Below are 24,635 nucleotides of genomic sequence, written 5' to 3' on the forward strand. Positions count from 1 at the left end.
CTCATTGTTTTGGTCTGTTTTTGCTCTCATTGGGGTTGCCACCTTTCTGTTTCCCAGGTTGCAGATTTCTCCCTTTGCTTCTCTTTCATTTCTCCGCCTCATACCTCTCATTTCTCCACCTCGTCTCTCTCATTTCCCCGCCTCATATCTCTTGTTTTCTTTACCTGTTTCTGTTTCTCCTTCTCATCTGTCTCATTCCTTTTTTTTCCCTTTCATTTGTGTGGAAAGTCAAACTGACCATTAGACCATCACAGGCCTTTTTAATGCATCCAAATCATTATTTTCAATTTCCTATGGTTGAATTTCCATCCCTAACCCCCCTTTTTTTGTATAATTTAGTTTGTTGGAAGGAAAAATTTTCCTTTCCATTAAATCATTATCAAATTTATAAGGATATTCTAATGGAAATAGAAATACATGTCACTTATTTTTTAAATTATTATTTTTTTCTTTTTTCTTTTTGTACTATTTTTTCGATGTGTCAATTATATAATTTATTTCTTATTTTTTCAAATAAAAATAATTATGTAACTCAATTATTATTATTATTATTATTTTTAAATAGCAAAAGATAGCCAATTATTCTTATTTTTTTCATTTATGTTATGGAATTATTAATATGGTTTTTGTGACAAATGAATTTGTTATGAACTTTATCATTTATTTTATTTTATATTTTTTAAATTTAAATATTTATTAACTATGAAAATTAGAGTCTTCTAAGGCTTACTCCTGGCCTCATGAGCACTTAAACACTTTGCCTTTGAAAACTTTGTGTGTAATGACATCTTACCAGTTAATAACTAGTTGGATTTTTTCTGTTGCAGGTGTATTTCAGTGAATTCTTTTTTCATATTTAACATGCTTCAGGTGATCTGCAGCTCCACCTCTTCAGCCTCCTTTTGTTTTTGCTGTTTTGGGTTTGGTTTGGTTTGGTTGTTTATATGATCCAGTACTTGAATTCCTTGCGGATGGGCTCTTTGAAGATTATCTGGAGTTGGTTACATCTTAATATGGTTGGTTGATGTAGTATTTTGATTGCAATTTCTTAATGAATTGCTCTGCAGGCATTTGAGCCCCCTCTTGATATGAGCCAGGACACAGATATGTGTGAAAACCCACATCTGGAAAATGCTCTGGATGATCATCTTGACTCTGGAGAGAGAAATATTTGCCCTTGCGAGGCTGCCTCAACGAGTGGGAGAATATCTTTTCCCCAATCTGATCAAGCCAGTTATGGGAAGAGCGATATAACATGCAAGTCACCAGAAGGGGTTAATAATAAGGTCTATGCAAGCCAGTAGTTTTTGTTTTTTGTTATTATTATTATTATTATTATTATTATTATTTGGCATAAATGTGAAGTGGTGAGACTGCTGTGTCTGGTCAGGTTCCATTTATGTCTTTGTCATCTAGAAATTTGACTTCTACTGCTGGTGTAGTCAGTTCCATTTATATCTTTTTCATCTAGAAATTTGACTTCTATTTGTAACAACAGGAGTTGGGAACTGAAAGTTGCTGTGAGTCTGGTCCTGGGATCTGTAATGCGTACCCAGGAAATAACAGAGAGACGGATCAAGCTGGTAGTAGTGATGTTAAGATTAATAATGATGAGGCGACACCATATTCCTTTGCTGATTCCAATGGAAATGTAAGGTCCTTTGTTCATTCTGGTATTCTATAAAATAAAAAATATTAGATGAAGGTTTCCATTGGAATTATAATGGTTGAAAATGGATATCTCTGCATAATCAGATATGCCAAAATTCATATGTTATGGTTCAAACCTTCATTTTTAGGCTATTTCGTACTTACCTGGTTAGATTTTCTTGTTATCCACCACCGTTTCTATTTTTCTTTTCATGGATTATTCTTTCTTCAGAAGTTGGTTTAATGCATTCAGATTGATTTTATGGCTAGGATACCTCTCAGATCAAGCTGTTTCCTTGGACATAGGATGTTTTTGGATAGGATATTCTCTGTGGTAGAATGTTAGGCACTAAGCCTGTGACACATATAAATGGAATTAGGGAGAGACTTGTTGCATGATCATCTCTATTACTTTTTTTTATTTGTTCTGCCCAATGTATACTTGTACTTTTTCTAATTTCCGACACAGAGGTGATTGTGATAGGATGCATGGTATAACCGGCCCCCGCCCCCCTGCCCCCCTGCATCCCCCCTCTCTCTATATCCATTTCTTTACAACCCCTAAAATCAGTGGTTCTGCTTGGATAGAATGTAGGCACAATGACTAGTGGAAGGGAGAAGTATTTGCTCAAGGTTTTAAACTAAATAAGTATTTAAATTGTTCTTTGTACTAATGTATCATATCTTGTGAATAATCTTGGGACTATATTTGAATGATTCTAAAGTCATATACAGCTGATATTTTTAAAACTGTAGTTGACTAAATTTCATTTAATTTATGATGCTGGATCTTTAGATTTCCTGCACAATAGGGGCTTTTGTGTGTTGTTTGATGAGATGAGATATCAAAGAAGATAGAAGGGACAGAAAAGAAATGAGAGATCCTTGGCAATCATACCAAGGGTCTGATTACCTAGGGTTTTCTAAACAATCTGACTTAGGGAAGACAATCATATTTTTAAGTAGCTAGATAGCTACTAAATTCTCACTTATCAAAAAAAAAAAAAAAAGATAGCTACTAAATTCTCAATAAATTTTATTAAGAAAATTAAAGATTACATATGTTTCTTAAAATCATGAAACACCTTTTTCTGTTATGATCAAGACTTTATTTCTTAATAGGAATATGCCTCTTTTTCCTAATCAAATTAGAAACTAAAAAAAATAGAAATTTGATAAAAAATAAACTGTTAAAACCATATTAAAAGAAAAAAAATCCAACTAAAACTATTCTAAAATTACCAAACCATTCTTGCTGAATATTTTCCCCTCTTTTTTCATTATTTTTTAAAGAGTATTTCCAACATTGTTTTGCATTATTTTGCCTTCACTTGGAACAATTCAACTCTAGCAAGTAAAAGGATTGATAAATCTCATAAGGGTCATTTTTTCCCACTCAATTTTTTTTGGATGTAATCCAAGTGCAATAAAAAAGAGGACAACTTTTCTATTTGACCAAATACTTTTGGTAATCACACTGTCATTAAGCACATCTTCGACCCCTTCCTTTATGTTTAATGTTGGTGGCAATTGAATAATGGCTTCATCTTGAAAGGAATGGTCGTAATGACCTATATGTAATGTGGTGGGTGATGGGGAGAGAATTTGATTATGGGAAGATTTGTGGTAGGGTGATCAACCATTGTGTTCACAATTTTCAGGTCTCTATAGAGTTATCATGGTGAAAAATTTCACCATTTAAGCCACCCTCGGTAACTCCTCTCCGTTTTCTTGGAACTTCAACTTTCGCTGTAATCTTACTGATATAGAAATTGAAAATCTTGAAAGCCTCATGTCTTCACTTACTTCAGTGCACTTGTCTCCCTTGCTACATATTTAAGAGTTTGGTCTTTATCCTCCTTAGGTTTATTCTCAGTAATTTTTTTTTCTTAGCCTTGTCCAATTTCTCAAGCCCCTTTCTGTTCCTTTTAGCCAAATTTTTATAGAAATCAAAAGCTCCTTCAAAGGTTAAGGCCTTGACTTGGCTAGTGGTGCACAAGAAGGTAAACACCAATGAGATGCTACAGTTGAGAAGACTCTACAAGTCTCTTTGTCCTCATTGGTGCATATTATGCATGAGAAGTGGAGAATCGGTTGACCGTCTTTTTCTACATTGCTCTTTAACATTGAGGCTTTGACACAAGCTCTTCAGTTTAGCTAAGATGGATTGGGTTCTACCCAAGAGTATTGGTGATATGATGATTATCTCATTTAGAGGGTCAAGGACTTCCATCAAAGGTAAGACCCTTTGGCAAATCACTTGCCTCAATATACTTTGGATTGTGTGGTAAGAGATATATGTTAGGATTTTTAAGGAAAGGTGGAGAATGGAGATGTGGGATCTACTTCACTTCTATTCCTCCCCATGGGCCTTTCATACCATCGCTTTTAAAGGGCGTGGATAACATTGAGAGCAGTTGAGTCTGGTTTTAAGGAGATTTGTGTATGCCTATGTGTATAGTTCTCCTTGTATAAAAGAGGTGTCTAATTTTACTTTGATCAGGTTTTGTATATTAGGGGGAGGACCTCTCATCCTTTTGTTGTACTTTGAGCATTATTAATATATCTTTTGTTTCTGATAAAAAAAAAAAATGACTTCTATGTAATGCGTTCTCAACATTGAACACATTACTAATACCCATATCATCTATTAACTCAAGGACATCAGTTTTAGAACTAATTTTCTTCACAATCTTATATAGAACAACCTTTTCGGAATGTAGCTTCTTATCAGCACCTGTAGGAAAATATTGTGGTCTTATACAAATCATCACCATATCCCTTTCTTTGAATTCATCAAACATCTCCTAAGATCATCTCAAGCCTTGTATATTCATTGCTAAGTGTAATCTTCCTTTGGACTTCCATATGAACCTTTTTTTTTTAATAGGTAAAAACGCAAAAGTATATTATATATAAAGAATAAATTCCTTCCTTATGAACCTCGCTCATGTGATTTGCAAAAGCTTCAGTTTCAACACTTGATCTTGCACTTGAAGGGAAAGGAATTAAAGCAATGTGCTTTTAGGGCTACAAATTGGTAATAATTTCAAAAAGATGCTACTGTCGTCCTATTTATGTAACTATTATAAGCTAATCCTGCCATGGGAAATAATTGGCAACATAGTCACCCACTTAGCATCTTAAAAGATTGTCAATGCTATGATTAACCACTTCAATTTGCCCATCTTATTTATGGGTGAATGAAGATAAATTAAGTTTAGCATGCAACAGCCTTCTTAGCTTTCTCTAAAAATAGCATGTGAGCTTTACATTCCTGTTTGTAGCAATACGCTTAGACAACCCATAGAAGTGAATGACCTTTTGAATTTTATTTGTTTTTTTTAGCAATGTGGATATCTAATGTCTTTACACAAGGAATGAAATGTAACATTTTTGAGAATTGGTTAATCACCACAAATATGACATCAAAATCCTTAAAGGTCCTTGGTAGCCATTGGAAAAAGTCCATGTTAATGTCTTCCCAAGGGGCATATGATACAGGTAAAGGTGTGTAAAGTCTCGTTTCTTCCTTTTGCTAGTTGGCAAGTACAAGAATGAGAGATAGTCCTTGCAACATCTCGTTTTAAGCCAGGCCAATAGAAACAATCTCCACCATGGTGATTGTTTTGCCACGCCCAAAATGACCTACCATCCCTTCAGCATGTAGTTCCCATAGCACTTGTTCTCCAAATGAAGTGTTAGAAAAAGACAGTCAAATTCCTTTAAAGGGATAATTATGAAGGGTCGTGAAATTTGGATTATATGCTTGCTGTCTAGACATTAAATAGGAAAAGGTAACACAAAAATCTTTGCAAGAAGGATAATCCTTTATGAGTTAATAAAATCCAACCACTTATACAACAATAAAAGTAAGGATATAGGACACCCAATTTGTTACATTGCTTGGGAATAAAAGAGTATTCTTGTAATTAAGGAACTCATTTTCCATGATGATAATTCAGCTTCTTCTGGGTGCTAATATGCTTCAATGCTTTATGATTTTAATATAAAAAAATCCTTATAGGTAAGATAATTTTGCAAATAGCAAAATGCTTGCACCACCAAATAGAATTCCTGTCATAAGTTGAATACTGTTGCTTTGCATCATTTATTTTCTCACTAAAGAATGCGACCAGATGCCCCACTTGGCCATGGAAAGTACAAGATTGCAATTTATGTGGGTTTAGGCCATTCTAAAATGGTTTTGATCTTTGAAGAATTAGATTCCACATCCTTGGATGATAGAATAAAGCCCAAAAATATAACATGATTAGTATAAACAAACATTAAAATAAAAAAATGATGTGCAACTTTTCCTTTCAAGGAACTCTCATTGCCTGTTATATGTGTAAAATGTGATCCTCCTTGGACTTGCTATGTTTGAGTATATCATCAAACTAAATAACAAGAAAGCAACAAATAAAGGACTGGAACCCATGTCATGACCCTCACAAAGGTGATAGTTGCCTCATTGAGACTGATTGACATAACTAGCTACTCATAGACCATCCTTTGTCTTGAAAGTAGTTCTCCACTCGTCTTTGGGCCTTATCCGTACCTAATGATATGCAGTCTTCTAGTCAATCTTCAAGAAGATTTTAGAATCCACCATCAGATCCAACATATCATCCAGTCAAGGTATTGGGAACCTGTATTTGATCTTCCTATTGTTTATCGCATGACTATCAACATACATACACCAACCACCATCCTTTTTAGGCATAAACAAAGTTGGTACAATACATGAGCAAAAACTTATATGAATGAACCTCTTTGAAAGTAACTCTTCACTTGCCTCTTAAGCTCAAACAACACCTTAATGGATTCATACAGTTTGCTAGTAAGTTAGGTAATTGAGAACCTATAGTGAAGCAAACATGTTGGACATCACACTCATCGGGTAAAGCCTTTGATGCAACATTTCAAAAAATCAAATAGCAACTTGGAAGATTCTAGAGGCACTTCTTAAGGTGATAGAAGGGTTGGATCTTTGTTTTCTTTGGCTATGATAGCATTAATAATCTCATTTTCCTTAGCATTTTTTCAAACTTCTTAGTGAGAACAAACAAAGGCTTCTTTTGGGTTTCAACAACATCCTTTTATTTCTCTTCTTGATGTTTCTTCATTTGTTCCTTACTCATAGGCTTCAAAACTACTTCCACTTTGCTAAAGGTAGAAGAATATGTGTTTGCCTTTTCATGTTGATAGACATCTTAATCTTTATAGCTAAGGAAAAGCAAGCAAAAAAATGTGTAATGTTTGTAGGAGTCGCATCTCACCATATAGAATCATTGTAACGTCCATGAAAACAAGGAAACCAAATGCTGCTTTGTCACCACCTTACCAGAATAGGAGTATTATGATTTATGCTACCTTGTATGGTTAAGGATGTGGTTTCCTTGGGAACTTCAATATTGCAATGGTTGTTTCATTTACTACACTCATGCTGCTGCCTCAGTCAATGGTTAGTTTATGTGCACCATTCTTGCAACTTACAATGGTTTAAAATATTGAAGTATGCCTCAAATCTTCACTTTTTTTGTTTTGGTGCAGTGAGAACATGTCTCACAAGTGATAAAAAAAGAAAGAAAAATCCTTGCTTCGTGAAGATCATCAATATTTAAAATCAACTTTACCTAAGAAATCATCATCTTCAAAATCTAGATGTCGATCCATCAGTTTTTCCCCAAAATCCGACTGCTTCAAAATGTAATGGCGCTGTCCATATGCTCTGATATGAGATCTGATGCTAGATTCTTAGATTTCTAGCACTATAATAGGTTTTTCTTTTTTCCCCTTCTTAATCTCTCTCTCTCTCTCAATGTTGTATAACGAGATGACATATCAAAGAAGATATTTCATTGTTAACAAGCTAGATAGCTACTAAGGTTCCTTGGCAATCACACTAACATTCCTAGGCAATTACACCATTAATAAGCTAGATAGCAACTAAATTCTTAATAGGTGGAGTTGCTGGAGCTCCCTTTTTTTGAGACTGAGGTCCATGCTGCTTTAATGGATATGAATGGGGACAAAGCCCTAGGTCCGGACGGCTTCACTGTGCGTTTTTGGCAAAGCTGCTGGGATTTCGTAAAGGAGGAGATATTGGATATGTTAAGGAGTTCCATGAGTAAAATTCTTTCCTCAAGAGCCTTAACAATGCGTTTCTGGTCTTGTTACCGAAGAGAGGGGGGGTTGAGGACCTTGGGGATTATAGACCCATCAGCCTGTTAGGGGGGTTGTATAAATTGTTGGCTAAGGTGCTGGCCAATAGACTCAAGAAAGTGATAGGAAAAGTGGTTTCCCCCGATCAGAATGCGTTTGTCATGGGGAGACAGATTCTAGATGTCTCTTTAATTGCAAATGAGGTGATTGATTCATGGCAAAAAAAGGGAGAGAAAGGCCTAATTTGCAAATTGGATATCGAGAAGGCGTATGACAGCATTAACTGGCAGTTTTTGCTAAAGGTTTTGTAAAAAATGGGGTTTGGGCCAAAGTGGTTGGAATGGATGTGGAGTTGTATATCTACAACCAAGTTTTCAGTCTTGGTGAACGGAGTGCCAGCCGGGTTCTTTCCAAGTTCTAAGGGGCTGCACCAAGGGGACCCTCTTTCCCCCTACCTATTTGTCATGGGAATGGAAGTGTTAAGTGTTCTAATTAGGAGGGCTATTGAAGGGGGTTTTATCTCTAGGTGTAGCATCCAGCGAGGTAGAAGATAGGTTGTCAATATTTCACACTTACTCTTTGTTGATGATATAATCGCTTTTTGTGAGGCAAAGAAAGAGCACTTAACGCATTTGAGGTGGATTCTTTTTTGGTTTGAAGCTGCTTCAGGGTTAAGAATTAACTTGGCCAAAAGTGAAATTATACCAGTTGGGGAGGTGGAAGAGGTGGACGAGATGGCAGTGGAACTAGGGTGTAGGGTGGGATAGCTGCCTGCAGTCTACTTGGGGCTGCCATTGGGGGCGCCTAATAAGGCCTCTTCCGTGTGGGATGGGGTGGAAGAGAGAGTGAGGAGGAGACTTGCCCTTTGGAAATGTCAATATATATCCAAAGGTGGGAGAATTACACTTATAAAGACCATGATGGCTAGTATGCCCTTGTATCAAATGTTCCTTTTCCGCATGCCAAAGATAGTGGCAAGGAGGTTAGAAAAGTTGCAAAGAGATTTTTTGTGGGGAGGGGGTAACCTAGAAAAGAAAGCCCACTTAGTCAATTGGGAGGTGGCTTGTGCGGATAAGGAAAAGGGGGGGCTTGGCTTAAGAAAGCTAGCCCTCTTCAACAAAGCCTTGCTTGGAAAATGGATGTGGAGATTTGCTTGTGTTAAGGAGGATCTTTGGAAGCAGGTGCTTGTGGTGAAATATGGGCAAGAGGATCTTGGTTGGAGGTCAAAGAAGGCAAATGGGGCGCTTGGAGTAGGGGTTTGGAAGGAGATCTTGAAGGAATTTGTTTGGTGATGGGAAAATATGGTGTTTTAAAGTGGGAAAAGGCACTAAAATCATATTCTGGACTGATCTTTGGTGTGGGTGTACAATGCTGTCCCAAAGATTCTCACATCTTTATGCTATGGCTGTTCATAAGAATGCCACAGTGGAAGAGATGTGAGACCATAATTTTGGCCAAGGCGGCTGGAATTTAAGGTTTCTTAGGGACTTTAATGAATGGGAATTGGATATGGTAGGCAATTTGCTTTTTGTTTTGAGGGGTCACAGGATTACTTTGGAGGAAGACTCGGTTTTTTGGAAGGAAGGAAGAAACAGGCTGTTTAGAGTCAAGAAAGCGTACAGCTTGTTGGTAAGCCCCATTGCCGCCGTTTTCCCAAAAAGTAACATTTGGGTGGATAGAATTCCAACCAAAATTGCGTTCTTCGCGTGGGAAGCCGCTTGGGAGAAGGTGTTTACTCTTGATAGACTCCAGAAAAGAGGGTGACAGCTTCCTAATTGTTGTTTCTTGTGTGGTTGCTAAGAGGAAACTGTAAATCATATTCTAATACACTGTACAGTGGCCAGAGTGCTGTAGGATATTGTTCTTGGTTTGTTTGGCGCTCAGTGGGTTTTTCCAGAAACTGTAAAGGAGGTTTTATTTAGCTGGAGGGGCTCTTTTATGGGGAAAAAAATGGAAAAAGATTTGGAAATCCATTCCACTGTACATTTTTTGGACGGTTTGGAAGGAGAGGAATAAACTAGCTTTTACGTGCCGGGGGGGGGGGTTGTGTTAGCAATTCAGAAGCTTAAAAATTCTTTTGTTTGTAATTTATGGGGTTGGCCTAAATTATATATTGAAGAGGAGCCGCTCTCCCTTATAGGCTTTTTAGAGTGGTTAGCTTCTAGTTAAGGGTTGGTGAGTTTTTTGTTTTTTCATCTTTTGGTTGCGAGGCCTTAGCTGCCTTGTATACTCCTTATATGCTTTGTGACTTTTTTGCCTCACATTCTGCGCTTATTTATAAAAAAAAATAAAAAAAAAAAAAAAAAATTTCTTAATAAGTACTATCAATAAAATTGAAATGCTACATAGGTTTATATAGACTAATGGAACTCTTTTTCTTAATATGAACAAGGCTTTAGTTCTTAATATGAGCATGACATTTTTCCTAATCAAATTAAAAACTAAAACAAATGGAAATTTGACTAGAAAAGAAACTACTAAAACCAATTACAATGAACATAAAAAGTAAAGACTTCAGCTCAGACTACGAAATGCCAACATTACTAAAATATTCTTGTTGAATATTTTTCCAATTTCTTTCATAAGCTAGACTATTGTTGCTGAATATTTTTCTGATTTCTTTCATAAGTATTGAAAGGGTATTATAATGTTGTTCCCCATCAATTTATATGTTCTTTCCCTTTATCATTGGAAAATAAATGTTGTTTTAAGAAGTGGTATCAATCTTTTCGTAATACTGAGATTGAGAAAAGCTAAATAGTTGCCCTGGTAATGGAACATGAGGGTTGTTACCTTCATTCCATGTTGATCCAATTAGCAATGCGGTTCTTTGTACGTGCAAAGTTTATTTATTTATTTATTTTTTTCGATATTATATTTGTTTCAATTGCAATCATTAGGGATTTCACAAATTTATATGTGAGATTGGGAGGTTTTTCTTTGCACTAGACATTAGAAGATTGTTTTAATTTCCTTCTATTTGGTTTACTCTTTCCTATTACACCTACTTGTGCATCTTATCTTTTAATCAGTCTAATTTGTTCAAACCTACCTTCAATGAATAGATATATTGATTTCTATTTGTTATCCAGGTATCTTCATCAACTCATGAGTGGTTGGATCCGTCATTTCAGTTGAATGTTCCTCTAGTTGATGTTGATAAGGTATATTTATTCCCCTGTTGATGAAAAGTGATTCTCAATTGTTTAGGGACGTGTTTACTTATCGAAAAGAAAAAAAGAAAAAAAAATTGTTTAGGGCTTATGTTTTGCTGTAATTATAATCAGAATCATTCTGAAGGCCTTTTCCCTTGTTGTTTAAAGGTTGCCTTGAATTCATGATAGTTGGACATGAGAAGTTTGTGTACAAAAGTGTGGTACACTGTTCATGTTGGAACCCACATGGATAGAAAGTGTTGGATTCAGAAACTTCAGGATACTAGGACTGATTGACACATGTACAGTTATTTTGGAAAACAATTAAATTTATATTCTAATTTAGATTAACATCATTTTGTTACATGGATTGCATGGTTTATATTTCCACAGGGGCTTAATGAACTTAATAATGCTTGTAGTATTCACCTGCAAATTAGGTAATCTTAGAGTTCTGTATTGGTGTTTGATTTAGTGGCAGTTCTGGCATGTGAATTACATGGGACACTCAACTTGTTTTGAAGTATTCATATTGCTTAGTTTTGTAAGCACCATTTGATATTGATTCTAATTTACAATACCGCTTCTATTATATGCTTGTGAAATATTTTCTTCTTTGATATACTGCGTTATTTTTATTTTTTCTTTTTATTTTTTAGGTTTTGTTTTGTTTTGTTTTTTGTTTTTGATTTTTTTGGTAGTTAAGAAAAAGATGCCAAGAAGGAGCATGCCCAGCTCACAAGAGTTATATAAGAAACACCTAAGGAAATAAAAGAGAGAGAACAAACGGTCCTTAAATTAATAAAAACTTACAATAAAACCCATGAAACACAAATTCCCTTTGTCTAAGGAATTCCTTCAATTTTTATTTTTTTAATTAGGTAACATTTTTTTTTTTTTTATATATTTACTTGTGGGACTTGAATGCTGGAATAAAAATTTCCCGTAAAGGTCTTCTTGTCTTAACTCTTGAAGTTCCACACATTAAAGAATCCTACAAATCTGGTCCTTATTGATATATTAGGATGCAGTTTCCCACATCTTTCTGTTTAGTCCACGAAGCTGCTATGCCAACTCACAGAAAGAACTCAACATTGAAGAACATTGCATCCAGAAGATTCCAAAATCTGAGAAGAGTGGAGTGAGGAGAACTTCGTCAATTCTTACAAGAACTTTGTTTCCTTCAGTGAGTACTTGGGTTTGCCTGTGGAAGGCTTTGAGAAAGAAGTTGACTCCCTTTTGAGAAAGTTGGAAGCCCGAAAAGATCGAAGAGTGGTGGGATCGAGAGCCAAGAGGAGGCCTTCCTCTGCTTCTTGGTTTGAAAGGGAACTTTGAAAGTTGGATTGCTCTGTTAATCACAACCTCTCAAGCGGTAAAGGAAGATAAAGTAGGAAGTGTGGGTTGGATTTGGTTTCTGAGTGCCCAGGATAGGGCCTTGAATGGGGATGGGAGGTGGAGAGGAAAAGGTTGTTTTCAATTTCTTCCTTGTGTGTTAGACTTTCATAGTGGGTGGCTTCCTTGGCTTTCTTGGAATTGTGGGTTTGGGAGCGAGGCAGCGGCTAAGTTTTGATGGTCTTGTACTCCTTAGCTTTGTTAGGGCTTGGTTTTTTCAGTTTGGGAGCCCTTTGGCTTGGGTTGTGGTTTGTTGATTTCTCTTTTTGTCTACTTTTTGGCACTCTTTGTATACTCCATGTGTACCTGGTGCACCTTTTTTTGTGCTTTGAATCTATATGCTTATTTACCTATCAAAAAAGGAAGAGTGAACCACCTCAAAATGGAGTAGTGGCAGATGGGAGGAGAGTCAAGTTCTGGAAGGAGGTGTGGAGTAGAGACTCGCCTTTATGTGATTCTTCTCCCTTTGTTTTCTTGATTGCAGCTTCTAAGGAGGCATGAGTTGCTGTTGTCTGGGAGGCTTTGAATGGGAAAAAGGGTGTTGGAACCCCTGGTTTGTTAGAAACTTCCAAGATTGGGAGTTGGGTGTTGTTTGTCTATTAAGGAGACTTCATGAGTGACCAAGGATCATAAAGTGAGTTTATAAGCTATACTGTGAGTGCTTTAAGTGGGAATTGGATGTTGTTTGTCTATTAAGGAGACTTTATGAGTGAGCAAGGACCATAAAGTGAGATTATAAACAATTCTGTGAGGGCTTTAGGGAGGAGAATTTTTCTGTTAAGGCTGTCTATGTGACTTTAGAGTTGTTGAATGATGGAACCGTGTTTCTTGCAAAAGAAGTGTGGGGTTTGGTGACTTCACAAGGGTGATATTTTGTGGGGAAGCAGTATATGGAAAAATTTTAACCTTGAATCAATTCAAAAGAAGAGGGTGTTCACTATCAAATTGTTGTTGTTTGTGCAAAGCCAAGAGGAATCAAGGAATCATCATCTTATTAATCAGGGGAAAGCAAAGAATTTATAGGCTCTTTGTTCTCTATATTTGGGGTTTATGGGGTGCTCCCTAGAAGATTTGCGGGCAAAAAGAGTGTAAAAGCTTCGAGGACTGCCTCATTATGCCTTTTTTGGACTATTTGGCAAGATTGTAAGTGTATGGCTTTTAAAGGAGTGGAGTGGTTCAATCTTGTAAAGCTTGTTTTTTTTTCAACCGTGTTTCTTTAGTGCAGTTAGTTCATAAATGTCTGCCCTTTATTTGATTTTACTGATTGATTGGAGCTCCTTAATGTTTTGGGGCTTTGCAGGTGTTTTTTTGTTGAACCCTCTTTTTTGTTAGGCAGTTTTGTAATAAATTTTTATTTGACTCTATGAAAAAAAGAAAAAAAAAAATCTGTTTATTGTCCACGCTTTGGAACTCCTAAACAACTTTCTTACACACACCTCAACCTATTAACAAGAACCTCAACCAAGTATTTATGTATGCTAGCCATTGTGAGTTTTGAGTGTTAGTTTGTATGTCACATGTTCAATGAAAAACCCTACTCATACAACACGTCATTCTCAAATAAAAAGCCTTATTTCCAAAACTTTTCAGGACTTAATTGTTGTTCTTATGCCTTTTTATTTAAAAAATTCTGAAATTTCTTATGGTAGTTTGTTTTTCCTCCCTTCTTTGACTTCTTCTTTTCCTTTTAAATAAAAATTTTCTAAATTTTCTATTGAAATTTCTTAATGAAATTATGCATTTGTCTAAAATTAATTATGTATTTGAATGAAGATCAATCAATGAATGATATTGGTTGTATTTTATATATATTCTTGCATTGATAACACGGTAATTAAAATTTAAGAGCTCATTGAAGACCATGTAAACTTATTAGGAAGTTTTATATTTTAAGTTTTTATTCGCTGGGAAACTTTAACTTTGATTGCAATTTAACTGTTGAATATAATGTATTTATAGTGTATAAGTTTCTTTCCTTTCTTAATATAGGTCACATATATGGTAGTTAGTTCAACCTAGCCTTGTATATATATTTCTCTATTGTAAGAAGTTAAGAATATGAATGAGAATTAAGGTTTTCTCTCTCTCTTTCAACATGGTATCAGAGCCAAGGGAGAAAACTTTATTTTTTTTCTGGTTTACCCATGTAATTAATTTCGGGAATCCGTCCAGTGACCGTGTTTCATTCCGGTCACCTTTTCCATCTCCCAAAGCTTTCCGATCAGTCATATCGTGGTCAGAAAACCCTCATTACCGTCAACATTTTTTCGGCGATATTTTCCGACGTTTTTTTTTTCTGGCGATATTTTCCGATACCGACCACATCATCAGGAGCGCAAAGAGGAGATCTGCAACTTTTCTCAAAGCACCGGAGCCAAAAACCCACCCACGCGCCACTTTTCTCCAGTGGCCTGAATCCCACGTGTCGGCGCGTGGCCCACTTTCTAGTGCCGAGCTTCTTCCATTAGGCTCGTCCGGCGCCGTCTTGCACTTCTAAGCCTCCGTCAATCCTCTTTGAACCATGCTTCTCCATTTTTTTGGCATTTCAGCCTCCGCGGGTCTTCTTTCGGCCTCCGACGGCAGCTCCCTTCCTTGGTCGAGACTTGTGTGTGCCTTGGGAAGGCCTTTTCTTCATCTCCAGTCACTTTTCTCCTTTGTTTGGGTCCCGACATACCAGGTTCTTCTTCCACAGCTGTGATCCGACCTCCTTTTAGGGCTCTCTTCGATCCAAACGTGATTCAATCTTAGGTGAAGTGGATATGGTGACTAAAAATCCTATTTTTACATCCGTCATCTTTGGATCTCCTACTATCACATCGGAAAAATTGATTGGTAGTGAGAATTATCTCTCTTGGTCAGTGTCCGTGGAACTCTGATTTATGGGAAAAGGTTATGAGGATCATCTTGTTACACCTGAGGATGCTATACTTGATGTTGACAAAGTGCAATGGAAGAAAATCGATGCACAATTATGCAGCGTATTATGGCAATCTGTTGATCCCAAAATTTTCCATCATCTTTGTGCCTACAAAACTTGCTTTAAATTTTGGACTCAGGCTAAAGGATTATACACGAATGATATTCAACTGTTTTATGAGGTGGTTTCTGATATTGTTTATGTGAGACAGCAGGACATGGATTTGTCTACTTATATTGGCCGGATTGTGTCTCTTAAGGAGGAGTTCTTAACTTTGATGCCCTTCACTAATGGTGCTGAAGCTTAACAAATACAGACTGACAGGTTCTTTATGGTGTTAACCCTCATTGGCCTCCGTCCAAATCTCGAGTCTGTCCGAGATCAGATTCTTGCTAGTCCATCAATACCATCTTTGGATGATGTGTTCGCTCGTCTCTTATGCCTCTCCTCTACTCAGACCTTATCGACTAATGGTCCTTCAGATTCATCTATGTTAGCTTCTCAGACTAACTCTCGAGGAGGACGTAGTGGCAATCGGGGTCGAGGACAACGTCCTCAGTGCACTTATTGTAATAAGCTTGGTCACACTCGAGATCGTTGCTATCAGTTATATGGACGGTCTCCTCGCACTGCCCACATTGCTCAGTCATCTGATCCTCTGCTATCTCGACCTAACTCCGTTGCGAGCTCCACATCTCAGAGTATCACCCTTACTGGTAGTGATTATGATGCCTATCTCCGATATCAGGCAACCACATTGGCTTCTGTTGCTTCTATTGCCCAGATCGATAATGTCTCTGTCTGCTTTACTCAGTTTCCTTCTCTTGGCCCGTGGATTCTAGATTCTGGAGCATCTGATCATATCTTTGGTAGTAAACACCTTTTCTCCTCTATTACTACTACCTCTGCCTTACCTACTGTTACTTTAGCTAATGGTTCCCAAACTATAGCTAAAGGTATTGGTTTGACTCATCCTCTCCCTTCCCTACCTCTCCATTCTGTCCTTTATGCCCCTAAGTGTCCTTTTAATCTTATTTCCATCACTCTTAACTGTTCTATCACTTTTTCTGATAAATCTATGATGTTACAGGACCGGAGTACGGGGAAGACAATTGGCATAGGGCGTGAGTCTCAAGGCCTCTATCACCTCACATCACCTTCATCTCTTGCAGCTTGCATTTCCACTGATGCTCCTCTTCTTATTCACAGTCGTCTGGGTCATCCTAGTCTCCAAGTTCCAGAAGATGGTTCCTCGTTTTTCCACTTTGTCGTCGCTTGCGTGTAAGTCGTGTCAGCTTGGAAAACATACTCGTGTCTCCCAAAGCGTTTGAATAATCGGGCAATGTCTCCTTTTGAACTTGTCCACATTGATGTTTGGGGTCCGTGTCGGACCGTGTCTACTTTAGGATTTCAATATTTTGTCACTTTCATTGATGACTATTCAAGATGTACTTGGTTATTTTTAATGAAAAATCGAGCTAAGTTATTTTCTATTTTCCAGAAATTTTGTGTTGAAATCCAAACACAATTCAATGTTTCTATTCGAGTGTTACGTAGTGACAATGCTCGGGAATATTTTTCTACACCTTTTACTTTTTTTATGTCCCAACATGGGATCCTCCATCAGTCATCTTGTGCTCATACTCCTCAACAAAATGGGGTTGCTGAACGTAAAAATCGACATCTTGTTGAGATAGCTCGTACCCTCCTTCTTTATAGTCATGTTCCTTTTCGTTTTTGGGGGGATGCTGTTCTTACAGCCTGTTACTTGATTAATCGTATACCCTCATCTATGACCAAATCCTTCATTCTCTCATTTTTCCTACCCAACCTCTTTATTTCCTTCCTCCTCGTGTCTTTGGTTGTACTTGTTTTGTTCATACTCTCACACCTGGACAGGACAAGCTCTCCGTCAAGGCTACGAAATGCATCTTCTTGGGATACTCTCCACTTCAGAAGGGCTATCATTGTTATTCCCCTGACACTCATCGTTATTTTCTCTCCGCTGATGTCACCTTCTTTGAGGACTCTACATTCTTCTCATCCTCTGAATCTCTTCCCATTTCTGAAGTATTGCCACTTCTCTATATATCCCCCCCTTCAGATGCACTCTCTCATCCTCTTCAGGTTTATCATCGTCGACATCGTGCTGTTGCTCCTCCTCTCTCTTCAGTTGAGGTACCTGATGACTCACCTCCTGTCCCACCGATTTCTCCTACCCCAGCCCTGTCATCTACTGACCATTTGCCTATTGCTTTTCGGAAAGGTAATTGATCTACTCGTAATCCTCATCCTATTTATAATTTTTTGAGCTACCATCGATTATCTTCATCCTATTCTGCCTTTGTCTCTACTTTATCCTCTGTTTCTCTTCCTAAGAGCACTCGTGAGGCACTTTCTCATCCTAGGTGGCGACAAGCAATGGTTGATGAAATGGCTGGTCTACACTCCAATGGCACATGGGATCTTGTCTCTTTACCTCCTAGTAAATCTTTAGTTGGATGTCGTTGGGTCTACACTATTAAAGTTGGTCCTGATGGTTAGGTTGATCGCCTTAAGGCCTGCTCGGTTGCTAAAAGTTATACTTAGATTTATGGTTGTGACTATGGTGACACCTTCTCTCCTGTTGCCAAGATTGCTTTTGTTCGCTTATTTCTCTCCATGGTAGCTATGTGTCATTGGCCTCTTTATCAGTTGGATATTGAGAATGCTTTCCTTCATGGTGAACTTCTCAAGGAAGTGTATATGGAGCAACCACCTGGTTTTGTTGCTTAGGGGGAGTCTGGTTTAGTGTGCAAGTTATGCCGCTCTCTATATGGCTTGAAACAGTCTCCTCGGGTATGGTTTGAGCGTTTTAGTTCAGTTGTTCAAGAGTTTGGAATGCTTCGGAGTGAAGCAGATCATTCAGTTTTCTATCATCATAACTCTTCGAGCCAGTCCATCTATTTGGTAGTTTATGTGGATGACATTGTCATTACAGGTAGTGATCAGGAGGGTATCCAAAGACTAAAACAACACCTTTTCAACCACTTTCAAACCAAAGACTTGGGCAAACTCAAGTACTTTCTGGGACTTGAAATAGCTCAATCCAGTTCAGGTGTGGTTATGTCACAAAGGAAGTATGCCTTAGACATCTTGGAAGAAACAGGTATGTTAGAATGTAAACCTATTGACACTCCTATGGATCCAAATGTCAAACTTGTACCAGGACAGGGGGAGCCTCTAAGAGATCCTAGGAGATATCAACGACTTGTAGGCAAACTGAACTACCTCACCATCACTCGGCCAGACATCTTTTTTCCTGTGAGTGTGGTTAGTTAATTTCTACAATCACCATGTGACAACCATTGGGATGCTGTGATCCGCATTTTTCGATATATTAAAGGAACACCGAGCCAAGGTATGTTGTATGAAGACAGGGGCCATACCCAAATTGTTGGTTACACAGATGTAGATTGGGCTGGTTCACCCTCAAATAGGCGTTCCACCTCAGGGTATTGTGTTTTTATTGGAGGTAACTTAATATCCTGGAAGAGTAAGAAACAAAATGTAGTGGCCAGATCAAGCGCCGAAGCTGAGTATCGAGCTATGGCTTTGGCAACATGTGAACTCATATGGTTGAGGCAACTCCTTCAGGAATCGAGATTTGGAAAAGATGAACAGATAAAGCTAGTCTGTGACAATCAGGCCACATTACATATTGCATCCAATCTAGTCTTTCATGAAAGAACCAAACATATTGAAGTTGACTGTCACTTCATTAGAGAGAAGATTGCATCAGCGTGTGTTGCTACAAGTTTTGTTAATTCAAATGATCAACTAGCAGACATCTTCACTAAATCTCTTAGAGGTCCTAGGATTAAATACATTTGTAACAAGCTTGGTGCATATGACATATATGCTCCAGTTTGAGGGGGAGTGTTGAATATAATATATTTATAGTGTACAAGTTTCTTTCCTTTCTTAATATAGGTCACATATATGGTAGTTAGTTCAACCTAGCCTTGTATATATATTTCTCTATTGTAAGAAGTTAAGAATATGAATGAGAATTAAGGTTTTCTCTCTCTCTCTTTCAACATTAACAAATGAGAGATTGATGAGGTCTGTTTCTAGTTAGAAAATAACTCATGCTTCCCACTAGCTGTTTATTTCTGCACCAACAACTGACCAGCTGCCTGAATCCTCTTTAAACCTCATATTTCAAATCTCAAACCAGTGTTCCATTGTCTCATACCACCACCATCAAGAAGGATGGGAAAGTGATTTGGAGTAAGTCTAGGGAGGTTGCTTTCAGGCACATTTGAGAAGTGTTGTTTCTGATCTGTGAAGAGTAAAAATGGATCCACCACTGGTCACAATGTATTGTCTCGATGGCTTATCTTATTATAATCTTTATGTAAGTGGATTTTGTGACTATAAATTCCACTATTCAAGGGGGTTGTTTCTTATTATTAGTTTTTTCTTTCAGGTTCGTTGTATTATAAGAAACATAGTAAGAGATTGGGCTGCAGAGGTACTTGTTAATTCCTTTTGTACTTCAAATTCAATGTTTATTGTCATTTATGATCTCTGAAACAATATAATACTTGTTCTTTTTTAATCCAGGGACAAAAGGAGCGTGACCAGTGCTACAAGCCTATTCTTGAAGAGCTTGATGGTCTATTCCCAAATCGCTCTAAGGATAGGTATATTATTTTCTCTTGTTGCTTTCTTTATTTCTTTATTTTTTTAAATTTCTTTATAAATCTTAAAGAGTAGTATCTTAGTGGTGTATCTACCATCACATCTCCTGTGATCATGATAAATCCTGTTTTTACTAGAATTATGTCCTGTTTTTGTAATTACTGAAAACATAAACTTTGTTGAATAGGCCTCCTTCCTGTTTAGTTCCTGGTGCTGGACTTGGGCGGCTGGCATTGGAGATTTCCTGTCTTGGTATGTATTTGATGTTGAGTTGTTAACACATCTAATCTGATGTATTCTTTACAGAGGGCTTGACAATTCTATTTTATGTCACAGGTTTCATAAGCCAAGGAAACGAATTTTCATATTACATGATGATATGCTCAAGTTTTATTCTCAATAAGTGAGAACTTCATGGCGACCTCTAGTTTTGCCACCTCTATGCATATTTCTACCTGTACACAAGAATTTATTTCTCCATACTCAGGCTTTGTTATCCTTACATGCCCTTCTTTGGGTTTACTTATTTTTAACTAGTGCTCAAACTGCTGAGGAGTGGACAATTTATCCTTGGATCCACAGCAATTGCAATTCACTATCAGAAAACGACCAACTTCGTCCTGTTTCGATTCCTGATATGCATCCAGCCAGGTATTCGTGCTTATGTTTATGTGATTTTTCTTTAATTTTCTGTTCTCATTTTACTCTTCAAAATGATTTATGAGTCACAAGCAAACAAATCAGATTTTCTCATTCAGATCAGGCTCTAGTTGTTCACCATGAAAGCTGGATAAATCGTAAAACATAACATTCAATGTATCAGTGTTTTAAAAGGCTATTGAGTTGAGGTGAGACTGTAAATTAGCTTTGAGACTATAGCCTCAGTTAGTGCAATTAAGGCTTATAACCTTGAGGCTGTTGAGGCTTAAGGCTCAAATATTCAAAGGGTTTTAATGGATTTGGGGCCATTGTAGGCTTTTGATATATATATGATACGCTTTTGTGGGCTTTGTTGGTGTAGATTTTGTAAGTTTTATTTTATGTCCAAACTTGGGTTAAACTTTTTACAAAATAAGGACTTAGTTGACTTTTAATTAATCTTTCAAAGGGAGTGGAAAAAGGGTGATTGAAAAGAAAAGAATAGGGAATCTGCTCTAGTGGCTAAACTTATATATAATCATTATCATACTGTTAATAATAGATAAAGAAAAATGCCACTACGATTGATGGATCAAGAAAAAGAATGGGCAGGCATTAAAACTCATGAGGAGAATAATGCAATAATTAGACATAATTATGATTCCTTGGAGGATCCCATAAGTGATAGTGACGGTAGTACTAAAGATTGTTTGAAGAAACCATGGGAATTGACTTTTAGAAGAGAGAAGAATGAACTAAATCGGAAACTATTGACAATGACAAACTGTTAATTTTGTTATAATGAACTTCATGTGATTTTATTAGTATTTTTCTGATTTGTTGAGAATTTATTTATTTATTTGTTCAAGTTGAGACTTATGCCTTGTTCTACCTCAAGTCTTACGGCTCGTCTTATTTGGATAAAAAGCCTCAAGACCACTTTTAGCCTTTTAAAACATTGCAATGCATAGTTTTTAGAAAGCAGATGGAAGCATTTTGTCATTCCATAAGGCAAATTATTAGGTGTACATATCAGTGCTTAGTAAATGTTGAGTTTATTAAACAGAACTGTCAAATCTTGGCAAACAAAAAATTAAAATAAAAGAGAAGGAATGAAATATAAATGAAAACTAAGACTTTTAGGTTCATTCAACCATGTATCACCAGTTTAGGATTGACAAATCAACCATTGATGTGAAAATTTAGAGATTACAAGGTTATATAGACAGAAAAGAGAGAGAAACTGAATTCAACCATCAATTGATCATTTGGTTGATGTATGGGGTGAATATTTCAAACATAAGTGAGTCTGAAGGTAAGATGTGAATATACAGTGAGACCTTGATGCATTCCAGTACACAGAAAGCTTGTATAAGAGGTTTTGCAGTATTTAAGGAAAGTCCTTTGAACTCAAGGTAGGGGATGGCATTGGGGTGGGGATGCTGGGATGGGGATGGCAATAAGAATCATTGAGAAGGGCAAAGGTGAGCCTAGAACTTTAAGGTCTAAGGAGTACAGAGGCTGATGGAAAAAATGGATGGACAGCCTGAACCAGACATCATGTCTGGAGCTTCTTGAGAATGATCAGAGGGAGAAGCAGAATGCACATACTGGATCATCAGCAGCTGAAATTGGGAGATTTGTGCAGACTGCAGAGATTTGTGGGTAGTTAAGGTTTAGCTTGTGATTGTTCGGAGAGAACTGCACTGGCTGGGTGAAAATGGGTTTCGTGCTGAGATCTTTCCTCTACTAGGTTCTACACATTGCTTTGTATTCTGCAGTAAATAACAGAGAAGAGATGTGTAGGAGTATTAGATTAACAATCTAGCACCAAAGTTATATTATTTGCAGCAAGAAACCTAGCCCTACCATGGTTGTGGGCTGTTCATAAAAAGGGCTGGAATGAGGTGGATTAGCCTACAATAACCAAATATCTTAGGCCAGTACTTTGGAGCAGAGGAATTGTGTTTTGTTTCCCTTCTCATCAATTAAATGAATTTTCTATGTTGTTAAGTGATTGAGCAGCAGAGTTCAGTAGACTTAATGAGGTGAAACCATATCAAGACTTCAAGAGTGAAGATTCAACTATGGTATGGGATTCTTCCGTGAATACCATTGATCTGTTGTTGAAATTTTATAATGTTGTGGTTTGAAACAGCTGTTTACTTGAACTGAGGTGGTCGTCTCTGCAACTGGGGAGAAATAAGGGGGGGTGTTGGCCTCTAAGGCCTGATTCATGCAGCAATGGGTTAGGGTGGGGACGTGGAGGTCCCAGGTTTGATACCCTGCTGTGAAAAATAAAAGGAAAAAAATATGCCTATCATAGAAGGAAAAAAAGAGAAGGTACTGGAGAATGATTGACAAACCATTTCACTGATGGATAAAGCACTAGAGTTAAAGGTGGAGACTTAGATGGGGAAACACCTGTACACCCTTTTGAAGTAATTGCCAAAGTGGGTGCAACCCATGTACACAATGCATAGAAAAAGCAAAAAGACAGAAATAAAAGAAAAAGAAAAAGGTATTTCACTTCTTAAGTAATATCCAAAACATCAATAAATCTGTCAAAGAGAAGCTTCCATTTCATAATGATCATTCAGTCCATTCAAACAAAGAATTTATGAAAATGTTTTCATAAAAACATTTGTCAGCTGCAATTCCAATTGATCCAAGCCATAAAAAATCCTTCTATTGTGTTGCTTCCAAATTCACCAAAATAAATATATTGGGTCTGTAAGCCATACTTTCTTTTTTGCCTTCCTTTACCATCCCTCCACACTAACTACTCCTGGTATCCTCAAGTGTCTCAAGAAGCACCCAACTAATAAAAGGTTCAGAATAATAAAGACCTTAATCTCTGTGCTGTAATAAAATGGATAAGTTAGTGGTTGACCAATTCTTGTTCCTGCTTGCACAAACAACACCAGTTGGAGAAGTGTTTTTCTATTTTTATTTGCACCTGCAATGGTTTACTACTCAGTAATCATTGACTTGCCTTGCGTGCAGTGCAGGGATCACTGAAGGCTTTTCAATGTGTGGTGGTGACTTTGTTGAAGTCTATAGCGATCCAAGCCAAATAGGTAGGAGAAATAGTATAGCTTCTTTCTTTCTTGTTTCTGTATATTTACTTTATTTGATGCATATAATGTGATTGATTTTTTGTGTCTTTGTTAGGAGAATCTTTGGCTGATATTATCCTGTATACATTGTTACCTTCCTAAGGGTCATAGTCAGTTACTTTTAGCACACAACTATTGCATAGATGATAATGGCACTTAGGAGAGGAGGTAACTGAAAGATCATCCATTTCATTATATGGTCTTCTATGCATTCTCCTATGATGATAGGGAATTGGGGATCCAAAATGTGCTTGATCTTGATAGAGTTCCACTGGGGAAGGGTCTTTGGAGGTTTGAGAAAGAAAATGATGGATTTTGGAGGAAAGTTCTAATGGCTAAGTTTGGTGTTGGGGTACTATAAGTTGGGGGATGAAATGGGTGGGATAGTTCTAATGTCTGAAATGGTGAGAGAATGCATTTTTGGGTTGATATACGGTGTGGAGAGATTGCTCTCAAGGATGTTTTTCCTTGTCTCTTTTATTTGTCAACTAATAGGGAAGCTAAATAATTGAGTTTGGAAGGGAAGAGTAGGTGACAGAGTTTGTGTATCATTAATTAGGAGGTTTCATGCTTTTGTACCAAAGAGGACAGGGAGGAATATTTTGAAATGGAAGTTGAGTACAGGAGTTTCTTTTTTGGTTATCTCCTTGAGGCAGTTCTTAGGCCTTCTCCTTCTTTACAAGGTTTGAAGTCTTGGGGCTTGCGTGTCAAGTCTAAGGTTTGTTTCTTTGTGTGGGAGGTGGTTTAGTGCAAAAAATCCTTACAATTGATCAGTTGATTGAAAGCCAGTTTGTCCTGGTTAAAGGTTGCTGCTGGTGTTGTCAGTATATGGAGGCATCTAGGATAGCCTCCTTATTGTACTGCATCTTGAACGTTGCAGGCATTGCTCTTCTCCATCTTTGGGGGAAT

The 24,635-nt window shown here is 37.3% G+C and overlaps 1 protein-coding gene across 2 annotated transcripts in view; it reads left to right on the top strand.

The window, feature by feature from the left end:
* Positions 1–24,635, top strand: part of LOC100852521 (uncharacterized) — a 47,516-nt gene that overhangs the window by 9,506 nt on the left and 13,375 nt on the right. For both annotated transcript variants that reach the window (XR_788445.3, XM_010667121.3), the window contains exons 4-13: positions 828–870; positions 1,068–1,286; positions 1,499–1,651; positions 10,911–10,982; positions 19,754–19,798; positions 19,891–19,970; positions 20,156–20,220; positions 20,305–20,371; positions 20,506–20,619; positions 23,614–23,687. Coding sequence is in view for 1 of the 2 variants with exons in the window: in XM_010667121.3 (XP_010665423.1) it covers positions 828–870; positions 1,068–1,286; positions 1,499–1,651; positions 10,911–10,982; positions 19,754–19,798; positions 19,891–19,970; positions 20,156–20,220; positions 20,305–20,371; positions 20,506–20,619; positions 23,614–23,687 (932 nt within the window). In the remaining variant the exon portion in view is untranslated. The remainder of the gene's footprint in view (positions 1–827; positions 871–1,067; positions 1,287–1,498; positions 1,652–10,910; positions 10,983–19,753; positions 19,799–19,890; positions 19,971–20,155; positions 20,221–20,304; positions 20,372–20,505; positions 20,620–23,613; positions 23,688–24,635) is intronic.

Source organism: Vitis vinifera, chromosome 18 (assembly GCF_030704535.1).
Source record: "Vitis vinifera cultivar Pinot Noir 40024 chromosome 18, ASM3070453v1".
Taxonomy (NCBI): Eukaryota; Viridiplantae; Streptophyta; class Magnoliopsida; order Vitales; family Vitaceae; genus Vitis; species Vitis vinifera.